General features: G+C 41.0%; 1 protein-coding gene across 1 annotated transcript in view; it reads right to left on the bottom strand.

Annotated features, from left to right (window-relative positions):
- Positions 1–1,092: 1,092 nt before the first annotated feature.
- LOC109288582 (NAD(P) transhydrogenase, mitochondrial-like) overlaps positions 1,093–22,337 on the bottom strand; it is a 137,640-nt gene continuing 116,395 nt past the window's right edge. Inside the window, exons 18-22 of the mRNA XM_019504156.1 lie at positions 21,001–21,160; positions 16,655–16,736; positions 13,286–13,404; positions 9,123–9,238; positions 1,093–1,891 (exon numbers count right to left, since the gene is read on the bottom strand). Of these exons, the coding sequence (XP_019359701.1) occupies positions 1,739–1,891; positions 9,123–9,238; positions 13,286–13,404; positions 16,655–16,736; positions 21,001–21,160 (630 nt within the window). The 3' untranslated portion in view covers positions 1,093–1,738. The remainder of the gene's footprint in view (positions 1,892–9,122; positions 9,239–13,285; positions 13,405–16,654; positions 16,737–21,000; positions 21,161–22,337) is intronic.

The following is a 22,337-nucleotide window of genomic DNA, read 5'->3' as shown; positions in this document are numbered from 1 at the left end:
ACTGGGCAGCTTGTCCCAGCCCCAGCCCCAATCCTTCCCTTGGTGTAGGGGCATTGATCTGTGCTTCCCGCACCCCTTCCCTCTACTACTGACTCATATCCAACTTATTGTCCACTGAACCCCCAAGGTCCTTTTCTGAAGAGCTGCTTAGCCAGTTGGTCGGAGCCTGTAGCGGTGCATGGGATTCTTCTGTCGTAAGTGCAGGACTTTGCACCTATCCTTGTTGAACCTTAAATATAGGTTCATACTTCATCATAGGCTACTGGACAGAGCAGGCACTTCATACCAATACATCTGGGTTCTGTTTGCAGCTTCACCATAGATCTCATGTTGCATTTTCCTTCTTTTAAAAATGCATCTGCATCTCTATGTAGATCCTCTGTCCCTGCTCTTGGGTAGGAGGGAATGTCACAGTCAGAAGTCTGCAAAGAAAAATTCCAAGCCACAAAAAATTTTCTTTTGGGCTCAGTTGTGACAGACTGTTACTCACAGCTACAGAAGTAAATATCAGAGAAAGGACTAGTGGCAGGATATGTGATTTTGGGATCAGATGTTAAGAGCACCATTACTATTTGCCAGTACAGGGACAGACCAGGGGTCTGGGACACAGCTGACACAGTCCCAGCCCCGGGACTGCTCTGGAGCCTTGCCACAGCTCAGGTTACCTGGCCACAGTTGTTTTAAGGCATGATGGAAGCCAGCTACAAAAACTTTACATATCTTTGTGGCTGGCTTCCCATTTTGTAGCACCATTAATTCCTTTAACATATGGCAGCATTACTATTTATGGTGTGATTCAGCAGATTAATCAAATCTTAATGGTAACGTCTGCCAGTGGGCCCAAGGAAGCCAGACAAAAATACACGGAAGGCTTTGAAGATTAGCATTAGACCCTTGGTGGTGCTAGAGCTGGACAGATAGCTAGTCAAGAAAAGAACAAAAGGAAAAGTGCGTAGGTTGAAAGAAAACGGTGTGTTGGCCTGATGATCTTAGTCACATATTTCTAAGAGGCGCCTGATATAAATTTCCATTATATCTGCTTTTGTACTTTATAAAATAGCATCTTGCAAGATAATGGTTTCTCGGAAAACATCTGTCAAAATTACAGGCATCTTATGCACATTTTGAAGCCATCTAAATCTGATTTCCACTGCCTGTATATAATAGATGTATAATAATGTATCTATGCTTGTCCTTGATGAATTAATTTTCACAGAGAGCAGTTCTTTTACTTCCTAGAAATCTATTGTTTCATTACCAGTTTCATATTCTGAGTGCTGCTTTCTGCAACTGCCACCACTATATAATTCCTATATATAGCATCATTTTGGACATAACTATCTAAATCCTAACATTTATGCAATTACAGATAATAGGTTTGCACCACCTAATCTTCTTATTATAGCAGCAGGACAAACCAAAGGTTTTCCACTATTGTTTCTCTTTAAATCTAAAAAGAAGCCATAGCAATTGAAGTGCTGTATCTGGGCTTGCCATATGGGAGAAATAATCTGCAGTGGATATAGAGCAAAAGTATTTTTTATTAAATGTAAAGACATACATTTGTGTCTGCTAAGGCACACAAACCAGCAGTCAGTTTACCAGCTAATTTGTTAAGTTTGGATGCCCTTTTATTTTTTAAATGGTTCTATATAAATAAGGTGCTGGATGTGCCTCCAAACTATACTGAAAAATACAAATGATATTTTGTTCCTTTTTACAAGTCTAAATAACATTGTTAATGAGTATAATACATTTCCCTAATCTTGCCTTGCAAAGCATCACATGTTTTCTTTGCATCTCCAAGCAGCATTGAAGTGTTAGGTTTGTAAAAAATAGGGTTATCCACGGCTGCATACCCAACTCCCAGTGTACGTTTCATGACAATAACCTGAAAAAAATAGCATGAAAGAAAAAAACTTAATGTGGTTATAAAGACTATAGTTAAAAACATTTTTAAAAGCAAAACATTAAACATACTATAAAAAACTGTACTGCAGATGTAGTAAATGCACATACCCAACAGAAATCACTTTACATGTGTGTACCACCTTCTATTCTGAAAAATCACAACATTGTTTAAACAAGTAAACTGTCATGAAAATTTATTTAAAACTACATCTATCTTCTTGATAGACAGTAGTAGCTTCTAAAAAGCTGGACATCTAAAAAGTGAGTGAAGAGCTGGCTGTACTAATAAGTGTACAACAGAAAATTGCTCATGGGTGTGTTAATGAATATATTTAGGCTCAGACCTCAGTTTCATGTAATTGTCATAGGTTGGATTTTTTTAAAGTTGACAAAGGATTTAGTCATGCATCTCCTATTAAAACGAATGGGAATTGTGTCATTATATATCACCTAGTCAACTGTGAATACCTCAAGCAGTGTCATCAGCATCACAATACATCACAGATTCTGTAGATTGGTTTCATAGATTTCATAGACATTAGGGCTGGAAGGAACCTCAGAAGATCATCGAGTCCAGGCCCCTGCCCAAGGGGCAGGAAGTCAGCTGGGGTCAAAGGATCCCAGCAAGATAAACATCCAAATGTCTCTTAAAGAAGTCCAGAGTAGGTGCTTGCACCACCTCTGGCAGCAATCTGTTCCAGGCCTTGGGGGCTCAGACAGTAAAGAAGTTCTTCCTTACATCCAGCCTAAAATGGTCTTGGAGGAGTTTGTGACCATTTGACCTTGTCATCCCTTGGGGTGCTCTGGTGAACAAGCGTTCTCCCAAATCCTGATGTACACCCCTTATATACTTATAGGCAGCCACCAGGTCCCGCCGAGCCTGCGCTTTTCCAGGCTGAAAAGTCCCATGACTCTCAGCCTCTCTTCATAAGGCCTCTGATCATGCACGTGGCTCTCCTCTGGACTCTCTCAAGCTTCTCCACATCCTTTTTCAATTGTGGAGCCCAGAATTGGATGCAGTTTGAAAGAGGACTACCTACTGAATTACACCATGTAATCCACTTCCTTTAAAAATCTATCCAAACACTGATCAGGCCAATTTTATTTGTCTTTTGAAATCTGAAATGATCCAAGCACAAACTGAAAATCACTGCAACCTCATTAAATTATAATCCATGCTGTGCATGATATAATGCAATATTTGATAAACTGTCTTATTTTATGATAAAGGTAAAGTCTAGCACCAGATGCTTGGTATGCATTTTTGTGAATGTGAAATATACAAAGTTAAACATATATTTCCTCTTATCTAACTAAACCCACCAACAGTGAAGCATTATACAGACAGACTTTTAGAACGTTTTCCTTCAGACTGCATAGTCCAATAATTTAAAAATTCCTCATTTATTTTCTTCATTTTAGCATTACTGCATACAGATAATGTCACATATCTTATGAAACTGACTACTGAATGGGCAATGCTTAGTTTTACAGTATATTCCTACCATGGCAATCAAGGTCAGAACAAGAGCTTTACTCTGTGGGAACACATTCTGTGCATATGATGCACAATATTATTAACTCAAAGTAACGCTGAGATCCTGATGTTCCCCCAAGTCAGGCTCCACATTTTGCTGTTTCAGAGGTTGTTTGTAATTCAGACCATCTGCTTGCCTCACACTTGGTGCCATCTTCACCCCCGCCCCCCATTACATAGTTTTTATATAATCTCTAATTATGTTACATGTCCACATCGGTTCATATCTAAGTATGTACCCGTTTTATGGCTTCAAGAGCTTTAGAACTTTTGAGAACGTGAGGATTTGGATTTTACTGTAATTACTTTAGGTGATTTACACATGGAATTGGTTATACTTATCCAATAGATTAAAAGTAGAATTGTAAAATTGGTACTTTTTATTATGGATGTACCTATCAGACATTTGCTGACATCTTCACACACCCTAAATTCTACCTTGAAGTCTGAAGTATTTTCTTTACTACAGTATTTGCTGAAACCTGTGCCATTTACTCTGGAGAGTAATATTAAGCAAGTTAGGAGCCTTTCAGGTACAACTGTATGAACAACTGAATTTTCAGTTATCTGGCAGAACTTTTTTAAAAAAAGTTTTTCAGCTTTCTTGCCAGACCCAAAAAATATTGCTTTGTGGATCAAACAAAAAGTTTAATTTCATTCTTGGGCTTGTGGTTTTTTAATTAAATTAAGTTTAGGTATATTTAGTCCTAAAATGTTGTTCCTGCATAACAATAATCAACCAAATGTTTTGACTTTTCAAAATATTTTCCTTTATTTTTCTCGATCAAACTTTTGCTGAATTTGGCATGAATTCATAAATAGTTTTGGTCAACATGAATCTGCCTGTTTTAGTGAATATATACAACTGAAAAATGTCACGCACCTCAACTTGTGGTTTTCCCTGGAAAAGAAATCAGCACTGCAGAATGAGGTACTGTATTTAAACATATAGACAAATCTTCTTTTCCTTCAACAGGGGCAAGTGGTACATAGCCAGTATATCAGGTCTTAAGATCTTAGTAGTACATAGGCACCTCAGTCTTGTCCCTCTCCATCTGCAGGATTTTCCATAAGCTATATCAGTTAGGGGTGTACTAAAATCACATCCATAACTGATATCCTGGCAAAAATCCTAACATCGACATAGTTAAGTTGCCTAGAGTTCTCTTGCTAGATATGGACTTTGATCTGGTAAAGTAGTTTAATCCTACTTTTGGGGATTTACCAGAATAACTATCCTGCAAATACTTTTGAAGATTCTCTGTCATTTTCCTGCTTCAATCCTGCTTTTTTCATTTCAGAAACTTTCAGTGCATGGCTGTATATACGGTCTACTGAAAAAGGCAAGCCCTGCACCCCTTTCAAGCAGCCTTTTGGTACAATAAAGTAGCTTGGAAAGGTGAAAGGCTGCCTAAATGGACAAGTGCTTTGACCCACACAGATTCCCTTGACAACACTGCTTGTGACAACTGCACAGAAGGTTTCATGTGCATCACACTGGCTGCTTATAGAATCAAAGAAAATTAGGGTTGGAAGAGACCTGCCCCCAGCTTGGTGTCATCTGCAAACTTGCTGAGGATGCACAGCATGCCATCTTCCAGGTTGCTGATGAAGATATTGAACAAAAACGTCCCCAGGACTGACCACTGGAGCAACTCCACTTGATACTGGCTGCCAACTAGACATCATGCCATTGATTACTATCCTCTGAGCCTAATGATCCAGCCAGTTTCTGTCCACCTTACAGTGCAATCATCCAAACTGTACTTCCTTAGCTTGCCTGTAAGAAAGTTGTGGAAGACAGTATTAAAAGCCTTGCTAAAGTCAATAGACAGGCAAGGTAATTTGGGTAAATCTGATAACTTTTATTAAACCAACTCAAATAGTTGGAAAAATTCTTCTTTGCAAGCTTCCAGGTACAAATACCATTTGTCAGGCTGAGGAAGCTCTGCAGATGATGCATGTGCTGTTCCTGGGTGGAATGAATAGTAAAGAAGCCAGAGGCTGGTATGTATGCGAGAAAGCCAGTCAGTAAAGATGTAAACTGAGGAGTTAGTGGGTGCAAGACAGGTTGGGGGGGAGGGAGAAGGAGGGGAATAAATGTAGGTGGTAAACAGTGGAGAGGTACCAGGGAAGTCGGATGTTAGGCAAGTTATAATGTGTTATAAATCCACCTATTATTATCTGCCAATCATCTGATTCCCCAGGCACCTTTCCACTATTTACCAGCTACATTCATTCCCCTCCCCACTGCTCAAACCTGTCACTCACTAACTGACTCCTCAATTTACATCTGCACTGACTGGCTTTCTTGCATGCATACCAGCCTCTGGCTTCTTTTCTATTCATTCCACCCAGGAAGAGCACACACCAACTGCAGATGCGTCCTCAGCCTGATGAAGGGTGTTTGTACCCAAAAGCTTGCAAAGAAGAACTTTTTCCAACTATTTGATTTAGTCTAATAAAAGATATCAGATTTACCCAAAGAACTTTGTCTGCCTATGTCCTTAGACCAACACAGCTACAACCTATATCCCTGTTGCTAAAATCAACATGCCACATTCATTGGTCTCTCTGCATCTGTAGAGCCAGTCACCTCATCACAGAAGGCAATCAGGTTGGTCATGAATGACTTGCCCTTGGTGAATCCATATTGACTAGGGCTGTGTGAAATTTCGCCAGGTGTTTTGTTTTGAAGCTGCTTCCACATGTTTCAAGCTTGAAACAGCGAAATCAAAATGAAACAAAAGGCTTCAAAACAGCTTTGAAATGAAATGAGGGCACTCAAAATGTTTTGAAAGTTTCAAAATGTTCTGAGTTTCAAAGCCAGGCTTACTTAGCTTCAGTGCTGGTCCCAGGCGGCGGCGGCAGCAGCAGCAGCAGCAGCAGCAGCCTCCTCTCATCCGGCGCACAGATCTGGGGCCCGTACCCGCAGGAGGGCTGCGGGGCTGTGTTGGACTGCTCTGGGGAATGCAGGCCCCTGGATCTGCACACTAGCTGAGAGGAAGCTGCCGCCGAGGAAGATTAATGTTGCTGCCAGTTCCAGGAGGCAGAGGCAGCCTCTTCTCATCCAGCACACAGATCCAGGGGCTTGCACCCCCAGAAGATGTCTGGCACAGCCCCACAGCCCTCCCAGGGGTGCGAACCCCCAGATCTGCGTGCCAGATGAGAGGAGGCTGCCGCTGCTGCTGCTGCTAAGTGTCAGGAATTTTGCTTTGAACAGTTTGAGGTGTAGTTTCCAAGAAACCTCTACACCTATCTCCTTGAAATGTGGCAGGCTTCATGCCCTCAGAAAGGGTTACCATCCCTGCAAGGTTCATCCATATCAGGCAAGAAATGAACAAGTTTTAGGCATTTTCATGATTATAGCCTGTGGGCAAAATGTTGAGATGCATCAAAACAGCAAAACAGTTTTGATGAAACAAAACAGAACAGTGCTTTCAAACAAAATGAAATGAAATGAAATGATTAAACGAAGCACTGTCCCTTCAAAATGGTGAAACAAAAGTCAAAACAAAATGGTGCTGTTTTGCACAGCCCTAATGCTGACTGTTCCCAATCACCTTCTCCAAGTGCTTAGATTTCTTGGGGACTTGCTTCATGATTTTTCCAGTGACTGAGGTGAGGCTGACTAGTCTGTAGTTCCCTGGATCCTCCTTTTTCCCTTTCTTAAAGATGGACACTATATTTGCCTTTTTCCAAGCGTATGGGACCTCTCCCAACTACTATGAGTTTTCAAATATGATGACCAGTGGCTCTGCAATCACATTGCTAACTCCCTCAGCACTCTTGGGTGCATCCTGTCCAGCCCTATGGACTTGCACATGTTCCTAATTTTTTTTTCCCACCACAAATGGCTGCTCACCTCCTCCCCAAACTGTGATGCCCAGTGCAGCAGTCTGGGTGCTGACCTTGCCTGTGAAGACTGAGGTGAAAAAGACATTAAGCACTTCCGTCTTTTTTGCATCATCCATCACTAGGTTGCTTCCCCCATTCAGCAAGGGACCCACACTTTCCCAGATCCTCTTCTTGTCAGTAACATACTTATAGAAACCCTTCTTGTTACCCTTTACATCTCTTGCTAGCTGCAACTCCAATTGTGCTTTGGCCTTCCTGACTTCATCCCTGCATGCCTGAGCAATACCCTTATACTCCTCCCGAGTTGTTTGTCCAAGTTTCCACTTCTTATAAGCTTCCTTTTTGTGATTTAGCGTACTGAAGAGTTCCCTGCTAAGCCAAGCTGGTCTTCTGCCATACTTACTAGTCTTCCTGCGCATTGTGATGGTTTGTTTTTGCACTGTCAGTAAGTACATCCAGCATTCCTGGACTCCTCTTCCCCTCAGTCTGGCCTCCCAGGGGATCCTGCCCATGATTTCCTTGAGGGAGTCAAAGTTTGCTTTTCTGAAATCCAAGGTCCCTACTGTGCTGCTCTCTTTCCTTTCCTTAGGATCCTAAACTCAATCATCTCATGGTCACTGCTGCCCAAGTTGCCATTCACTTACTACATTACCCACCAATTCTTCCCTGTTTGTGAGCAGGGAAGTGACAAACAAGGAAGAATATATACGTGACTCCTCTTGTTCAAGCCATATACATCTTTTACCATAACATGGCATTACCAACGGCCATTAGGAACACACTGTGAGGAAAGTATACATTTAGACATTCAAAAAGCCCGAGGCAGAATCCATCTAAGTTGCATGGATTTCTGTAAGCAGCATGGTTTAGACTGGTAGCAAACAGAACACATGTTCACCCTTTGGTGGGGGGTGGGGTGACAAATCTTAGACTGGGTTCTGCCATTTTTAAACCAGCCCATGTGTGTTGAACTTCTGTTCTGTTACAGGCATAGACTGGTTGTGCGTGCCAAACTTCTGTTCTTTTACAGGTATAGACCTGTTTCCAACCACTTACACCAGGAAAAGTTTAATGTCTGTTCCTGGCCATAATGACAATCAGCCAAAAATGAAAAGCACTTGGTTCACAAACAGGCACAAGATTCTGATACAGACAGAGCCAACATTCCACTGCCACTTAACATTAAAGCTATCAAACACTGCAAAAACTTGTTTAACTTGAATCGTGTTCAAAGATAAATGCACAGTCTTGTGGGAGTACAGTTCTGCAGGAAGATTTGGAACACCAGCAGAGGGACAGGTAATGGTAGTGCCAAAGTGAAGTTATAACCATGATGTTCCAGGAAATATCACCCTCAAAAATCCTTGCCTCTTGCATAGGGACATGAACATATTTTGACTCATTCTATATTTTAAAAAGTAAAATCCATGAAACATAAAATGGCATTTAAGTATTTTATAAGCTGTGAACCAATTCTCTACCCGTGAGAATCACCAAGAAAAATCTGATCCGTTTCAGTCAAGAGTGGGACAGGGCACCCCTGCGAAGTCAGCATTTACAAACAGCTGCTTGTTCTACGGACAGTTCTATGGAAAGCGCTGTGGATTTCCTATTCCAGCAGGCTGCAGAGCTGAGCCTTTCTTGTATGAGTACTAGCAGGTACAGATATGCACTTTCTACTTGACAGGTATTCTATAAAAAAATGTCATACTTGCCTTTAGTACCTGATGACATTTTTTCTGACAGACCAAGAAATATTTCAAAAGCATATACTAGTATTATAGAGAATTAAGTCAGTTTATTTGTCTTTATGTACCTGCTTAGCTTTCCAGACCTCTAAGACTGGCATGCCGGCAATAATAGAATTGGGATCTTCCTGGGCTGAAGAGTTCACCGTGTCATTTGCACCAATGACCAGAGCCAAGTCTGTTTCTGAGGCACAAAAAAACAGATTACAAGATGTATGATTTATCACTTGAAGAAGCTGCCTTTCTTTTATCATGGCAGGACCAAAACACATTAATCAATTGTACATTAAACAATGGCAGTTTGTTGTTTCATCTAAATGAAAAAAATAAGGCCCATCTGTTTGTCAAACCCAAAATCAAATCTTGGCAGATACTTGTGCTAATGAAAACTATTACAATATTTCTGTGTATTCTCTGTATAAGATACCATGCGAGTAAATACTCCTAAGGTTTAGCAGGAGGAGTCTTATGCAAACCTCCTGTGAGGTCTCCAAATAGAGTACATGTGTGGAATTCAAGAAGTACTTCCATCGTACTTTAACATGTATTTTATTTCAACACCATTCACCAAGGCCCAGTTCTGCATCGTCTATAACACACCAGTCCCAGGCTCTGCCTGTGAACTGTGTTCTGCCCATATGCAGTCTATTGTGGGATCAGGGTCTAACACTGCAAGTAATTCAAATGATTCCACAATATGGGTTAGGATGACACAGTTGGGACCTTGATTAGCAAATAATTTCTGGCAAACCTTAAGATGCAGTCTGCTTATGATTGCATGGTGCAATCCAGAATACTGAGTTCTAATGACAAAAGATTTTTTCTGGATTTACCACTAGTATAAACCAGACCAGAACCTAGTCTTCTGGTTGAGAGCACTGGTATTATTTACTGAAGCACTAACTTAGGAAAAATGTGACATGCGCATTTAGGAGTTGTAAAACACAGAAGCCAGACTGAGCTTGGGGGAACTGGGCCTCTAAAGACGTATTTAATTAAATACTACTTAGGATGACTGTTAATTATAAAAGTATAGTTGCTTACTAAACAGCAGGCTAAAATTACTAACAGTAATTAAATTCTGAAGATGGTAATGTCTTTGCAATTAACCTTGTTATACTGGCTATAATTGGAATTCAAGGAATTCGTCAAAAGAATAACTGTTCAAAAGCTACGTCTAATTTTGTGCTGCTAAGACTACTCCTACAATTCACTGCTGGCTGGTTTGGTCCATAGGGTGTCTAACTCCCTGACTACCAATACAGTACTTCAGAATAGTATAGTTGCTATTCTGCTGATGGCCTGGGGTGAAATCATGTCCCTCTGATGTCCAAAATAACCAATAAAGTATTGTCTAACCATCACCCTTACCATTCACCTTTGTATGCAAATGGCCTGGGGCAGCTGAAACACACGAGAGGCTGACTACAGCATCAGTGATAGTTGTCACATTTTGAGACCAATTAATCACAGCACAGATTATCTGTAATGAAATGTATCGTTGTTTTGTATCATTCTGCCAGAGAGAAGTTGGAACCTGGGGTAAATAACTGCTCCAGTAAGTTGCAAGCAGGTGGCTTACATGACCACCAGAATCCCAAGAGGGAGTCAGAGCTCCCCCCGCCCTTACTTCTGAGCAACACACAGATCTCACTCTGAAAATATTCTTTCCCTTCCTTTCATCTCTTCCTTTTGAACTCCACTTGCTGCCTCCTGTCACAGATGTCTTTAAAAATGTCTAGCATTGTTTTACTGTGGAGCTCTACTAGAGCAGCATTCTGGCAAGGTTAAGCAGCTAATTCATGGATGTGACGTCAGTTTGCTTTCTTATAAAGACACACAGAGGAATGAGCTTGTTCAACACTGTGATCTATGAATCCACTGCATGGCCACAAAACACTGCCATATGGGCAAGTCAGAGTCATCAAACACCACTTTCTCTAGCTGGCAGTGGAATCTCTACTCCCCCTTTAACACTGAGGAAACAAAAAAAAAATATTGTTGGCAATACCATGGAGCAAAGTAGAAAAATTTACTAGAGCCCTCCCACATAATGAATCCTCCCTGACCTAGAATTTAATGGCCTAGTGCTACAATTTTACATCTCCCTGCCCCAAGCTTCAGTGAACTCAAAGAAAGTTTCCTTGAACAAAGAACTGGTAGAGACATCCTTGATCACTGAGTCCACTTGCCTGCTGTTCAAGGCAATCAAAACATCCCTTTCATGACCATATCAGGTTCCAGATTAAAAATTTAAGTGACTTCCACTATTTCTACTAGAAGACTGTTTCAGGACCACCTCCTCTTCATCAGAAAACTACTTCCAATTTCCAACCTAAATTTATTTGTCACCAGTTAATAGACTAATAGAAAGGTAGAGCTGGAAGAGACCTCAGGAGGTCATCTAGTCAAGCCTCCTGCTCAAAGCCAGATCACCCTCGACTAAGCCATCCCAGCCAAGCAATTGTCTAACTTGCTCTTAAAAACTTCCAACAATGGCGATTCTATAACCTCTCTTGGCAGCCTATTCCAGGGCTTAACCACTTTGGCTACGGACAGAAGTTACATATAAACTGGTTTAAGTGATCAAAAACTGGTTTAAACCTGTCACAGAACAGATGTTAAGTGTACATAAACCAGTTTGAAAATGGTTGAAACCAGTTTGAGATACTACATTCAACCAGGTTTATCAGACTTAACTGATTTGGGTCAAACCAGTTTATGTCCCCTTCCTGGTTCAAGTTAAAACAGAGTCCCCTAGCATCCCAGCATGCTTTTCAGCTCTGGGCTGAGCTGGGCTCTGCTATCTGCTCCAGAGAGCAGGGCTGGCCCCACCCCTCTGCTTCCTAACTGGAACAGTGAGGGCTGGCTGACAAGGGGGAGTGCAAGCCCAGCTGGAAATGGAGCCCAGTCTATGTGGGGGGGACTGCCCCCCACAGGTAAACCCCAGGGTCTGGAGCTGGGGAGGAGGGTTAAACACCCCTTCCCCTGCTCAAACTTACTGCCGGCTGCAACTGTGAACTATAAATCCCAGAGGCACCTGAAAGCAGGAATAGGAAGTGATGACAAGCGACTCTGCAGAGTCCTTCTGCTCTGATTTTGGACTGCAAATCCCAGGGACCTCATGGGCAGCAGGAAGAGGAAGTGAACACACAGCCAGAGAGCTGTGCTCTAGTACCTCCGGCTTCTGGCCTGAGCCACTGCAGGCATGTGGCTGCATTTCCTGAATCAAAGGTAAATGTCTGTTCACTTCCATTTCAATTTAATCTGTCCAGTTTAGACTAAACTGCAAAGACTGAATCGATTCAGCCTCAGACTTTTTGACTGTCTGTACTTAGCCCTTGAGAGTGAAAAAGTTATTTCAAATGTCCGACTTGAATTTCCCCTGTTGCAAATTATACTCATTTGGTTTTGTGCTAACTTTGATCTTTAACTTCAGAAGTTGTTCTCCCTCCCTTTTTTTTACAGTGCTGTCCTATTCATTTAGTAGGATTGCTGCATCTTCACTAAAATTGCACTTTCAACAATGTCAACAGGAATAAAAAAATATTAATACCACACTAATAGAGAATATAAGTAATTATACTATTCATAGCCCATTCTTTTTCTATATGCCTGGGGTTGGGGGAAGAGGGAAGGCATCTGATTATTCCTAATCACTGTGGAGTATCAGAAAATCAAAAATGCTATAATGGCCTTATAAAACTATAAATTAAAAAATGATTGAGGCAAAAAGAGTTGGTAACCTATAACAACACAATACTCCATATACAGAAATATAACTAGTGACGAGGCCTTCAAACATACAACCTTGCCTGATCTCTACTCTCATTAATGTCAATGGTAAAATGGGAGCTTTAAATTTCAGAATGTGTGTTTGTCCAATATTCAAAATAGTATCGTTGCCTTTCTTTATACCATTAACACTGACAGAATATGGGTGTTAATTTGGTGAAAATCTATTTTGTGCAGATTGGCAAAATATTACTTGCTATATTATTATGCATGAATATCAGAAATATACTAAGTCTTTTATATCAATCAGACAAACGTTTAGCCTTTTCTAGTCTCAATACTGGTCTTCAAAAAGCATCACCATAAATCATTACCTACCAAACTGCCATTTGGGCCAAAATGAGTGTTATTTGACCTACTTAAAAAATGGAAGATTAAATTACAATATTTAGAATGATTTAAAACTACAACAAGCTATTGCTGATTCATCCCTTACCTGGAAAATCTTCATTGATCTCATCCATTTCTAATACAACATCATAAGGTACACCAGCTTCTGCCAGCAGCACATTCAGCTGTCCTGGCATCCGGCCTGCTACAGGATGGATGCCAAACCTAGAAACCAAGAAAGCAAGGAATGACAGCTTTGCATCCAAGTCATGCTGGACTAATAAATACCGAGTGATGAATGTCAGCAACACTAAGCATGTGGAAGCAGTCTGGTTCCAATATTCATATACCTGAACCAGATGTAAAGAAGGAGCTAAAGAATACTGGTAATGGAACTGCAAATTGGGAAAGAACTTCTAAAGTAAATTTCTGTAATCAGTATTTGAGAGTGAGAAAAAAGATGAACTACAATGCCTTGAAGAATCAGCATCTTGTTGGTTAGAAGTTATTTATGTAGTCAATGGCATGTTATTAGATGATTTTGTTTTACACATAATCCAAACCACAGAATCTAAACCACTCATGAATACCATGTATCATAGGCACACAGTATATGTATAAGCACAAGAATAGGGTTAGATCTGCAGGCAACAAAATACCATTTAAAAATTTACAAAAGGATGAGGATTATTTCTATTTTCTAATGCAAAGATGGCTTCCTGGTGTATATTCTAAATATGCACTTCAGAATAAGCCATTCCTGGGCACAAAACAACTTCTCAAAAAACCTGGCATAAGAACTGCAGCAGTTAATATTATTTTCAAAGAAGAAGGAAAAGAATGCCTGAATTCCCAAAGCTGCTCAACATTCATGACCTTCTTAAATGAATGCTATAGAAGATTGGATTCTCTCTGTGCTAGGATCATATTCATACAGGATGCATCTACACATGCACTTCACTGCAGAGTAGACTAGCTAGCTCCACAGTAAAGTGTCACTGCTTACATGTGTGCCAGTATTAGGGCACACATTTAATTAACTCCACCATAAGACAGTACTATTAGCGACAATACTATCTTATGGCAGAGGTGACTGCAGAGAAACGCATGTGTAAACACTGACCTGGGCATAAGTTGCACCCAGTCAGCCCAGGCAGCAGGGGGCCAGACTCCTGCCTGCCTCCTAGCCGCACGGCTCTGCACGTTCAGCACTCTTGTGCCCCAGCCAGCCCCTCTGCCACCCAATACTGTCACCCAGAGTCCAGAGCTGACTTCCTGATGCTGCTGCCAGCCTGGGCCTGCTCCACCCCAGCTCAAAGTGCTGCTGTCCTGGGCACATGTGTAGATGCTGCACCCAGGAGCAGTCCACTTCAGCTGAAACAGCTCTGAAGTTTATCCCTTTGCATTAATTGCACATGTAGATGCACTCACAGTGTTTACTGCTATCAGGCTTCTTGCATAGATGATTCCCTGAGGAATACGGATAAAGATACTGGTTTTTCCCCATGTAACTTATACTCCCAAATCACTTCAGTGCTTTTAAAATTCCCATCCTGGATTTTCTAGGGCTGTGCAAAGCTTCAGGTGGTGATTCGATTCGGAGGAGATTCAGCCCGAATCAGTGTCCAAATCTCTGAATCTGAATCAAATCAGGGGACCAATTAAAAGGTCCAAATCGACTCCAAGCACTCCAAATCTTTGGAAAAGATTTGAAGAGCTTTGATAATTCAGGCAGTCCCCGGTGGCTGCAGCAGGGAGCTGCAGCCGACTCCAAGCTGGTAAGTACTAGAGGTGGGAGAGGGGATCATGGGGGGCCCCCTGCCAGGCCCCACCCCCTGCCTGTTCCCCTAGGGCCCCTGACTGCCCCCCCAGCCTCCCCATAACTGCCCCACCCACCCCAGCTCCTGGCCCATTAAAGAAAAGTCCCAGTACTCACCAGGTGCTGCCCAGTGGGGGGGCAATCCCCACTGCCCCCCACTGCCCCATGCTGCACAATCCCCCACTCCCCCAGCCCCCATGGTTGCCCTGCCTGCCATGGTTCCAGCCCTTTAAGCAAAAAAAAAAATAATGGAGAAAAGCCCTGGGACTCACTGCTCCTGCAGCAGTCTTGGGTCTTTGGGGGGCTCATGGAAGAGCCCCCCATACAGCGTGGGGCAGCAGGGATTGCTCCCCGCCAGGCAGGAATGGTGAGTCTGGGGTTTTCTCAGGGGGTTTTTTCTTATAGGACCAGAGCCATGGCAGGCAGGGCAGCCATGGTGGGGCTGGGGGGGCTGCCCCCCATGCTGCATGGGGCAGTGAGGGGCAGCAGGGATCCCCCCCACCCAGCAACACCTGCTGAGTCAGGGCTTTTTTTTAAAAAGTGCCAGGAGCTGGGGTGAGCAGGGCAGATATTGCTGAACTGGGGGAGATGGGCCTGCCTGATTTGGGACAGCGATTCAAATTATCAAATCGAATCACTGTTCCCTGCATCGGCTGAATCCAAATCTGGAGCGAATACTAGCTGCTTCACACAGGCCTAGTATTTACCTATATCAAAGATAAACTAATTCTTAAAACAATCATTGGCACATTTGAGGATCTAAGAGGCTATTACAGTGCCTAAATGCAGTGGTTTGGCACCTTACCCAGATGTTCCAGTTTAAAAATTGAGCTCTTATACTGAATAATACATTATATACAATGTAACTATATAATGGAAATATGCTATAAATTTCCTACTTATTTTCTGCCACCATTTTTAATGTTTTATACACCACAAGTTTAACATAGTCACTAACTGGCCAATTTAAATAGAAACACAGGGCACTTGTACACATGACAATTTGCTCACATACACATGATGAAATGTGATGCAAAATCACCATTTGGCTAGCATAATGGCATCATCATGCACATGTGCATGAGGTTTTGTCATGTCAAACTGTCCCAGACTGTGGCAACTTAGATCACCTCTGATGTATTTTGGGTTGATTGTAGAAAATTGTCCCATTGTGGACAAAAAAAATCTTATGTGTACATGTCACATACATGTCAGTAATGAAAGTACTGAAATTCCACTTATGTAAAATATGTCAATTAATAAAACTATTAATGTTGCTGATCTGCATATATCACATTCTGTAGTTTAGTGCCCCCTGCTGTAATTTAGTACTAAGAGTCAGAAGACTTGAATTGTTACATGGTGCCCCTCTATTATATTTAACTTTGAACAGTGCATGGAGCAATTTGGAGATTTTTGACCGGTCACCTGTAACAGTGATGGCATATATTGACACCCATCATGTCACTTTAAGGGAGACAGATTGAGACAATGTGGGAAAAAAACCCATAACATGTACAAGGGCCCATAGTAGGCCAGACCCACTGAAGTGATAGAGTCAGCATAACTCACCTGAAATTAAAGGCTGGCCCCTCTGAAATCAGTAGTTACACCAATTCAACTAGCTGAGGATCAGGACAAATATATGCAACTTACCTGGCATTCTTTCCTTGTTCATTAAGCATTTTCACCATGTCAGCAATAGGATACTGGGCCTTGGCTGCACAAAGACCCCAGCCTAAGCAATCAAAACATTTCAGTGTTATTTAAAAAAAACGCATCAATCCTCAAAGACCAGTATACAGTTCTGTATTTTTCTGCATTAATGAAATTCAGAACCCCAGTTACTATCGAGGTCTCAACTGCCTGATGGAGGTGACACATGGGTCACTCAAGGTCAAATTAAACTGCAAACGGATACTTTAATGTGGTCGCTAAAGACAAGGACATTACTTAATATAGGCTTCTCTGTAAACTGAAGTGGAAAAACAATAGCCAGCTCTGCCTACAACACTATTCTTTCATTTGAAGATCTGGAAGAGAATAAAAACGACATTCCAATTCAAAGACAATTATGGGAATGAATTTTATGAGAAGGGAGTTGAATAAAAGAAGTAATTTATTCATAGGTGATAAGGAAGCAACTGTATCTCTGTAATATCATTAACAAACATGTAGTAACACAATCCTATAGCCCTGCACAATTTGAGATGGAGGTTTTATTCTGTTGGGATTAGGAAGATGCTTTTAAAAATGGTTTTGTCTCCTTTGTAAATTTTTGCAGCGGACTGGTCTCGCTATGCAGTTTGCTAACCGGTTTCAATCCAAGGGGCTGCCATGGCAGACAGAGAGAGCAGGACAAGTAGGCTCTCTCTCCCCACATCTTTCCACATACACCAGACAACAGAAAGGGAATCAGGAAGGAGCTGCAGCAGTAGGTCAGTCTCACCCAAGCATCTCTCTGTCCAGGGCAGAACTTTTGGATTCATGTCAACTTGGTGCCAAGGGAACAAAGTCAAAGATCTGGTCCTCTTAGTTGGGCTATTTCCCCAAATCCTACTATATATACCAGTGTAGCTCCATGTTTTACTGGTGATGAAGAACAGGAAGGAAAGGTGCCTCCTGATTTTCCAGGCTGAGTTTGCAGTCCTTCCAGTCAGACAAAAATTGTTTTAAATAAGCAGACTGAGGAGATTTGATGAGATATCTTTAAGAGTCAGTATGTGTGAGACCCTGTGGTGCCATCAATCATTTTCCAAAACTGAACCAGATTTTAACCCTCCTGCCACCTCTTAAAAGGAAGTGTGATCTACCCTCTTTTGGCCTATGGAGAAATTAAAATCACAGAGAGGTTAAGACACTTGCTCACAAACACTCATCAAATGACTGTATGAGACAGGAACTGAACTTTGAGATTTCCAGCCCCTGCTCTAAGCACTAGACAGATTTTCAGCTGTTCAGTCTATTGGTACAAAACAGCTATGAATCCAGGAGATAAAGCCAGAAGAGCATGCCCATGTGTTATGAAAAGCAGTCAGGGCAAAGGCAATTAAAGAGCATAAAACAGAGTGTCCCCAAAGCCAACAGATCCCCAGCTGTCAGAATGGCCCCTGGGAGCTGTTGTCCAACAGCTGGCAGCTTTAGGAGAAGAGGGGAAGGTCATGAAGTGGCATGAAGCCAATTTTTGCCTTTCTTCCCCAGCCTGAGCTGGTCTCAGTACAAATGCACACCAGGATCTTGCCGAGATCCTGCCAGTTGTTATGATTTTCGCTAGGCACAAAACATATGATTTATTAAGGGAAAAAATTACCACCGTCATATATCATGGTCCTACACAGCAACAAATCCAAAGCAGGCGGTTAAGTGAGTGAAAATCGAAAACACAAATCACCAAACTCCCCAAACCCTGATTAGAAAGAATCAAGTGTTTTTTAATACTCTGCAGCGTTCTACTCTGAATTCACAATGCTGTTCCAAATAAAGACTCCAAGACCCGTAACAAACATTTCTTTAATCTCCTGAGAAGAATATAAATATCTTGACCAGCCACAAATATCTAGGACTGAGAATTCAACACTGGATTTTTAAATGTGACTGGAAAACAAAACCAAAAATGGCACTTTGTGTTATTCTTTAAACCACTATTGTTACTTAAAACAACCTGTTTGGTAGAGGGTACTTTGACAGTTTCCTTTTTCTCCATGTTATCCCTTCTGCTCTCAGAGGCCCCTCATCAGGATGACCTATCCATCTGGCTAAGACAGGCCAGATGCAGCTGTGTCTGAAGCCAGCCAACTGTTCAATTAGCAAGGTTTGTTTGATTGCAATAGTAGGTGGGTGCAATATTTCTAACCTCTGCAATCCACAGAGAGGAGGAATGAGCCCAGTGCCTAACCTCAGATTCCAGCTGAACTGCCAAGTAGATTGGTTGGCCAGATAATGTTCAACCCATGCAGGCAATACAGTGCAAAAGAGCTATTTTAGTTAAGGGTTTTTCCTACATGTTTGGGACCAAAGCCTTTGGTTAACATACATTCATAAAATACACAAACATTTTGTGGTTTACTGTAATGAAAGCAGAATGCTGATCTGGCATGTCCAAACCCAATGGACACGGTGTCCCATGGATACATGAGATAAGTAAAGACCAAGTGCTTCACGATCTCCATAAATATTTTCCACTTCCACTTACATCTACAGAGTTAAGATATGCCTCTGACTTTGTGACACTGAATTTTTTGGGTATTGTTTCATATTTTAAATGAATTAGTATCTGCCAAATAATGGCCCAGGCCCTGCTGTTCTTACTGAAGTCTTCTGGAATGGGTTTATTTTAGGAAAATGAATAGTCAGATATTGTTTTACTTTTATACGTATTAATGAGGAAAAGTTCAATCACTGAAGTAAGTGTAGTAACTAATAATTGCATGCCCCTTTTCCACAAGGGAGTGCGGTCTCCTATTCAGAACAGTATGTGAATTTTGATGCATTTGGCATCCTGTTTCATCTTCCCTTAGGGCCCTCTGCCACATCAACATTTTTAAAGCTGAAGAGACAGACAGTCCAACAAAACCTAGACTGGTTGCTGTTTTATAAAATGAGGACCTCCTTTGGGGTCTTAATCTGATTTCATTTCAGACCAGGTAATATAGAGTAAATGCACAGAATTCAGTGAAGTGTTAATGGTATACAACTAGTTGTGTTTGGCCCTATCTCCACAGATGTGAAACTGAGATGGAGCTACATTCCCAAATGGCTTTGTAAAGAATTTTGTGGAACATAACAACAAATCACTCTGGAGCATTAAAGACCTATGGGATGTAAATTATGCTACCATCTAGCTTGATTTTCCTATTTTAACAAATGTTTTCATTGGGTAGAACTTTTATTTTGGTTGTACTAAGGAAATCTCTGTTCCCTACTCATCTTATATCTGCAGGCGCCATGTATAGTGGGCTTAATATGTCAGATCTGCCTTTTGCTTTCATTGTAGTAAGCCACAAGATAGCTAATGCATTTTATAAATGTGTATTAACAAAAAACTTGTGTCCCAAAAAGGTAGTAAATAATTCTCAACTAAAAGAGCTCTAAAATAGGTGCTGGGTTGTCTGCATATTATGATATTCCCAAATTCTGAGACTTCATGATATATAAATACTCCCAAATGTCTAGTTTCTCAGTTTTCTCCAAGTATCACCAATGCTGTCCATGCAATAATTCTATTTCCCAACAGTCCATACATTTAATTTATATGAAAATAGTAACTCCATCTTCCCTTGATCAGAACACTTCATAATACTGTTCCATCCATTTGCTGCATCCACCTGTCCTCTCTGGTCTAGTCTTGATTTAAAGCTCTAGGCCAGCGATGATCTTTTTCTTATTTACCTGTACAGTATCTAGCACAATAACCCTGTTTCATGGATCCTACCTCATTTCAATAATAAATCTTGTTGCAGTGGATATTAACAGGCATCTTCCAAATGGTCAAAAGGATATAATCTCTGCCCCAAGACGTTTGTGGCCTAAGGACAAATATAAAGGCTAGAACCAGAGGACTAGAAGATTCAAAGTGAGGCTTGGCCATGTCTGGGGAATATATAGTCAACTAGATTCCCTGTCAGTGACAGGGCAAAATCAGATGTTCAAAAGTACCTTATGGCCATTCTGTAGGTATGCTTAGGAAGAAGCTTCTCCCAAACTTGGAAAGATGTTTGGAAGAAGGCACAGAAATGAATAAGCAGGAAGCTGAGAAATGGTTGAAGAATACTAATCAATGGTAAAAACTATAAGGACAGTGGATGGTTAACATGAAATGAAACAGCAGGGGACAAAGCTATTAATCACTTTTAATACTGTGACAGTAAGTCTCAAGTGGATGTGATAATGGATCGATCAAAGTAATTGGCAAGGAAGAACTAAGCAGAGCATTATGCAGTATCTGAATCAGCCTCAAAAGCCTATTACTGAGTAATTCTATAAAAAAATATCTGAACTCTTACCTGGGGTAATGATGATGGAGTTAGCTTCTTTTATCATTTCAATAGCTTGGTCTACTCCAATTTCAGTATGTGTTCCAACAATTTCCATAGGTTTCCCTCCAGCTGTAGAAGTTGTGCCATATCCACCCAAAATGACATTTGGCAAAGACCTGTTCATGGCCTAAATGTGAGGATGTTAAAAAAGACGTTGGTTAAAAATAACCATACCAATTCCATACAGAAAGCCCTGAAATAAACAATTAATTTGATGCAAATCCTCAAGTAGTTTGGGAAGACAACTACATATTATTCAGCTCTTCAAAGTGCGTTTAAAAGAGCTCTGAAGCCAACACATCAACAGTTCAATAGTTCAATATTTTATTGCTTTCTTTTGGAAAGCTACAGTATCTTTCTTGGCATGAAACTCATAAATTTTTAACACGGTTTTTCATACACGTGTTTGAAAAAAAAATCTTTTTTTTTCTTTTTTCTTTTTTAAAGCAATTTTTGAATAATTTCTCTTCTCCTCCTCTTCTCTTCTCCTCCCTTAACATTTTTCTCTAAGGAAACAAAAAGGTTCTTTGGTTAAAGAACATCTCCCCTTGTGCTCATTATGAACAGCATGTTTCCTCAAAGCCAATTATTGGGTAAGATTTTTCCTGTAGGCTGTTCAGTCCTTTTCAAAACACTGACTGACATTATTGAACTTACAAGCAAACCACACTACTACTTACTGCATTTCCTAGTTGTTGATTAGAGTACATTTAGAAGCCAGGCTGAAAAATGTAAGAAACTGTTAGCCTATATTCTAGGTATGGTAACAGTGAGAATAATTTGGCTACCTTGTCAATAAGAGTGCCAGTCAGTACCATCTGTAATGATTTCTGATTATGAGAAACTATAATAAGATCCCAAGTTGCTCTTTGTACCTAAGGAGCTGACATACCAAGTCCTAACTCTAAAAACTCACTGGACAGCTGTCAAACTGTTATAACTTTTGAATATTTCCTATTAGTCTGACCTGGATTCAAATGGGCAACCAGTCATTTAGGCCATCGTATTATATTTTTTCTATCCTGTATTTCTTTAGCTTGTTAATGAGGATGTCATGTGAGACAGTGTCAAAAGCCTTGCTGAAGTCAAGGTATATTCCATCCACAGCTCTTGCCCATCCATAGAACCTGTCACCTTATCCGAGAAGGGAACCAGGTTGGTCAGATATGACTTGCTCTTACTGAATTCATGCTGGCTGTTCCTGATCATCATGTTCTTCTCTTGGTGCTTCACAGTAGACTCTGGGGACTTGCTCTGTGATCTTTCCAGGTATTGAGGTCAGGCTGACTGGTCTATAATTCCTC

Source organism: Gavialis gangeticus, unplaced genomic scaffold (genome assembly GCF_001723915.1).
Source record: "Gavialis gangeticus isolate Ggan-Ray unplaced genomic scaffold, GavGan_comp1, whole genome shotgun sequence".
Lineage (NCBI taxonomy): Eukaryota > Metazoa > Chordata > Crocodylia > Gavialidae > Gavialis > Gavialis gangeticus.
Note: the sequence above shows the minus strand (reverse complement) of the source record. Positions and strands in the feature narration are given on the sequence as shown.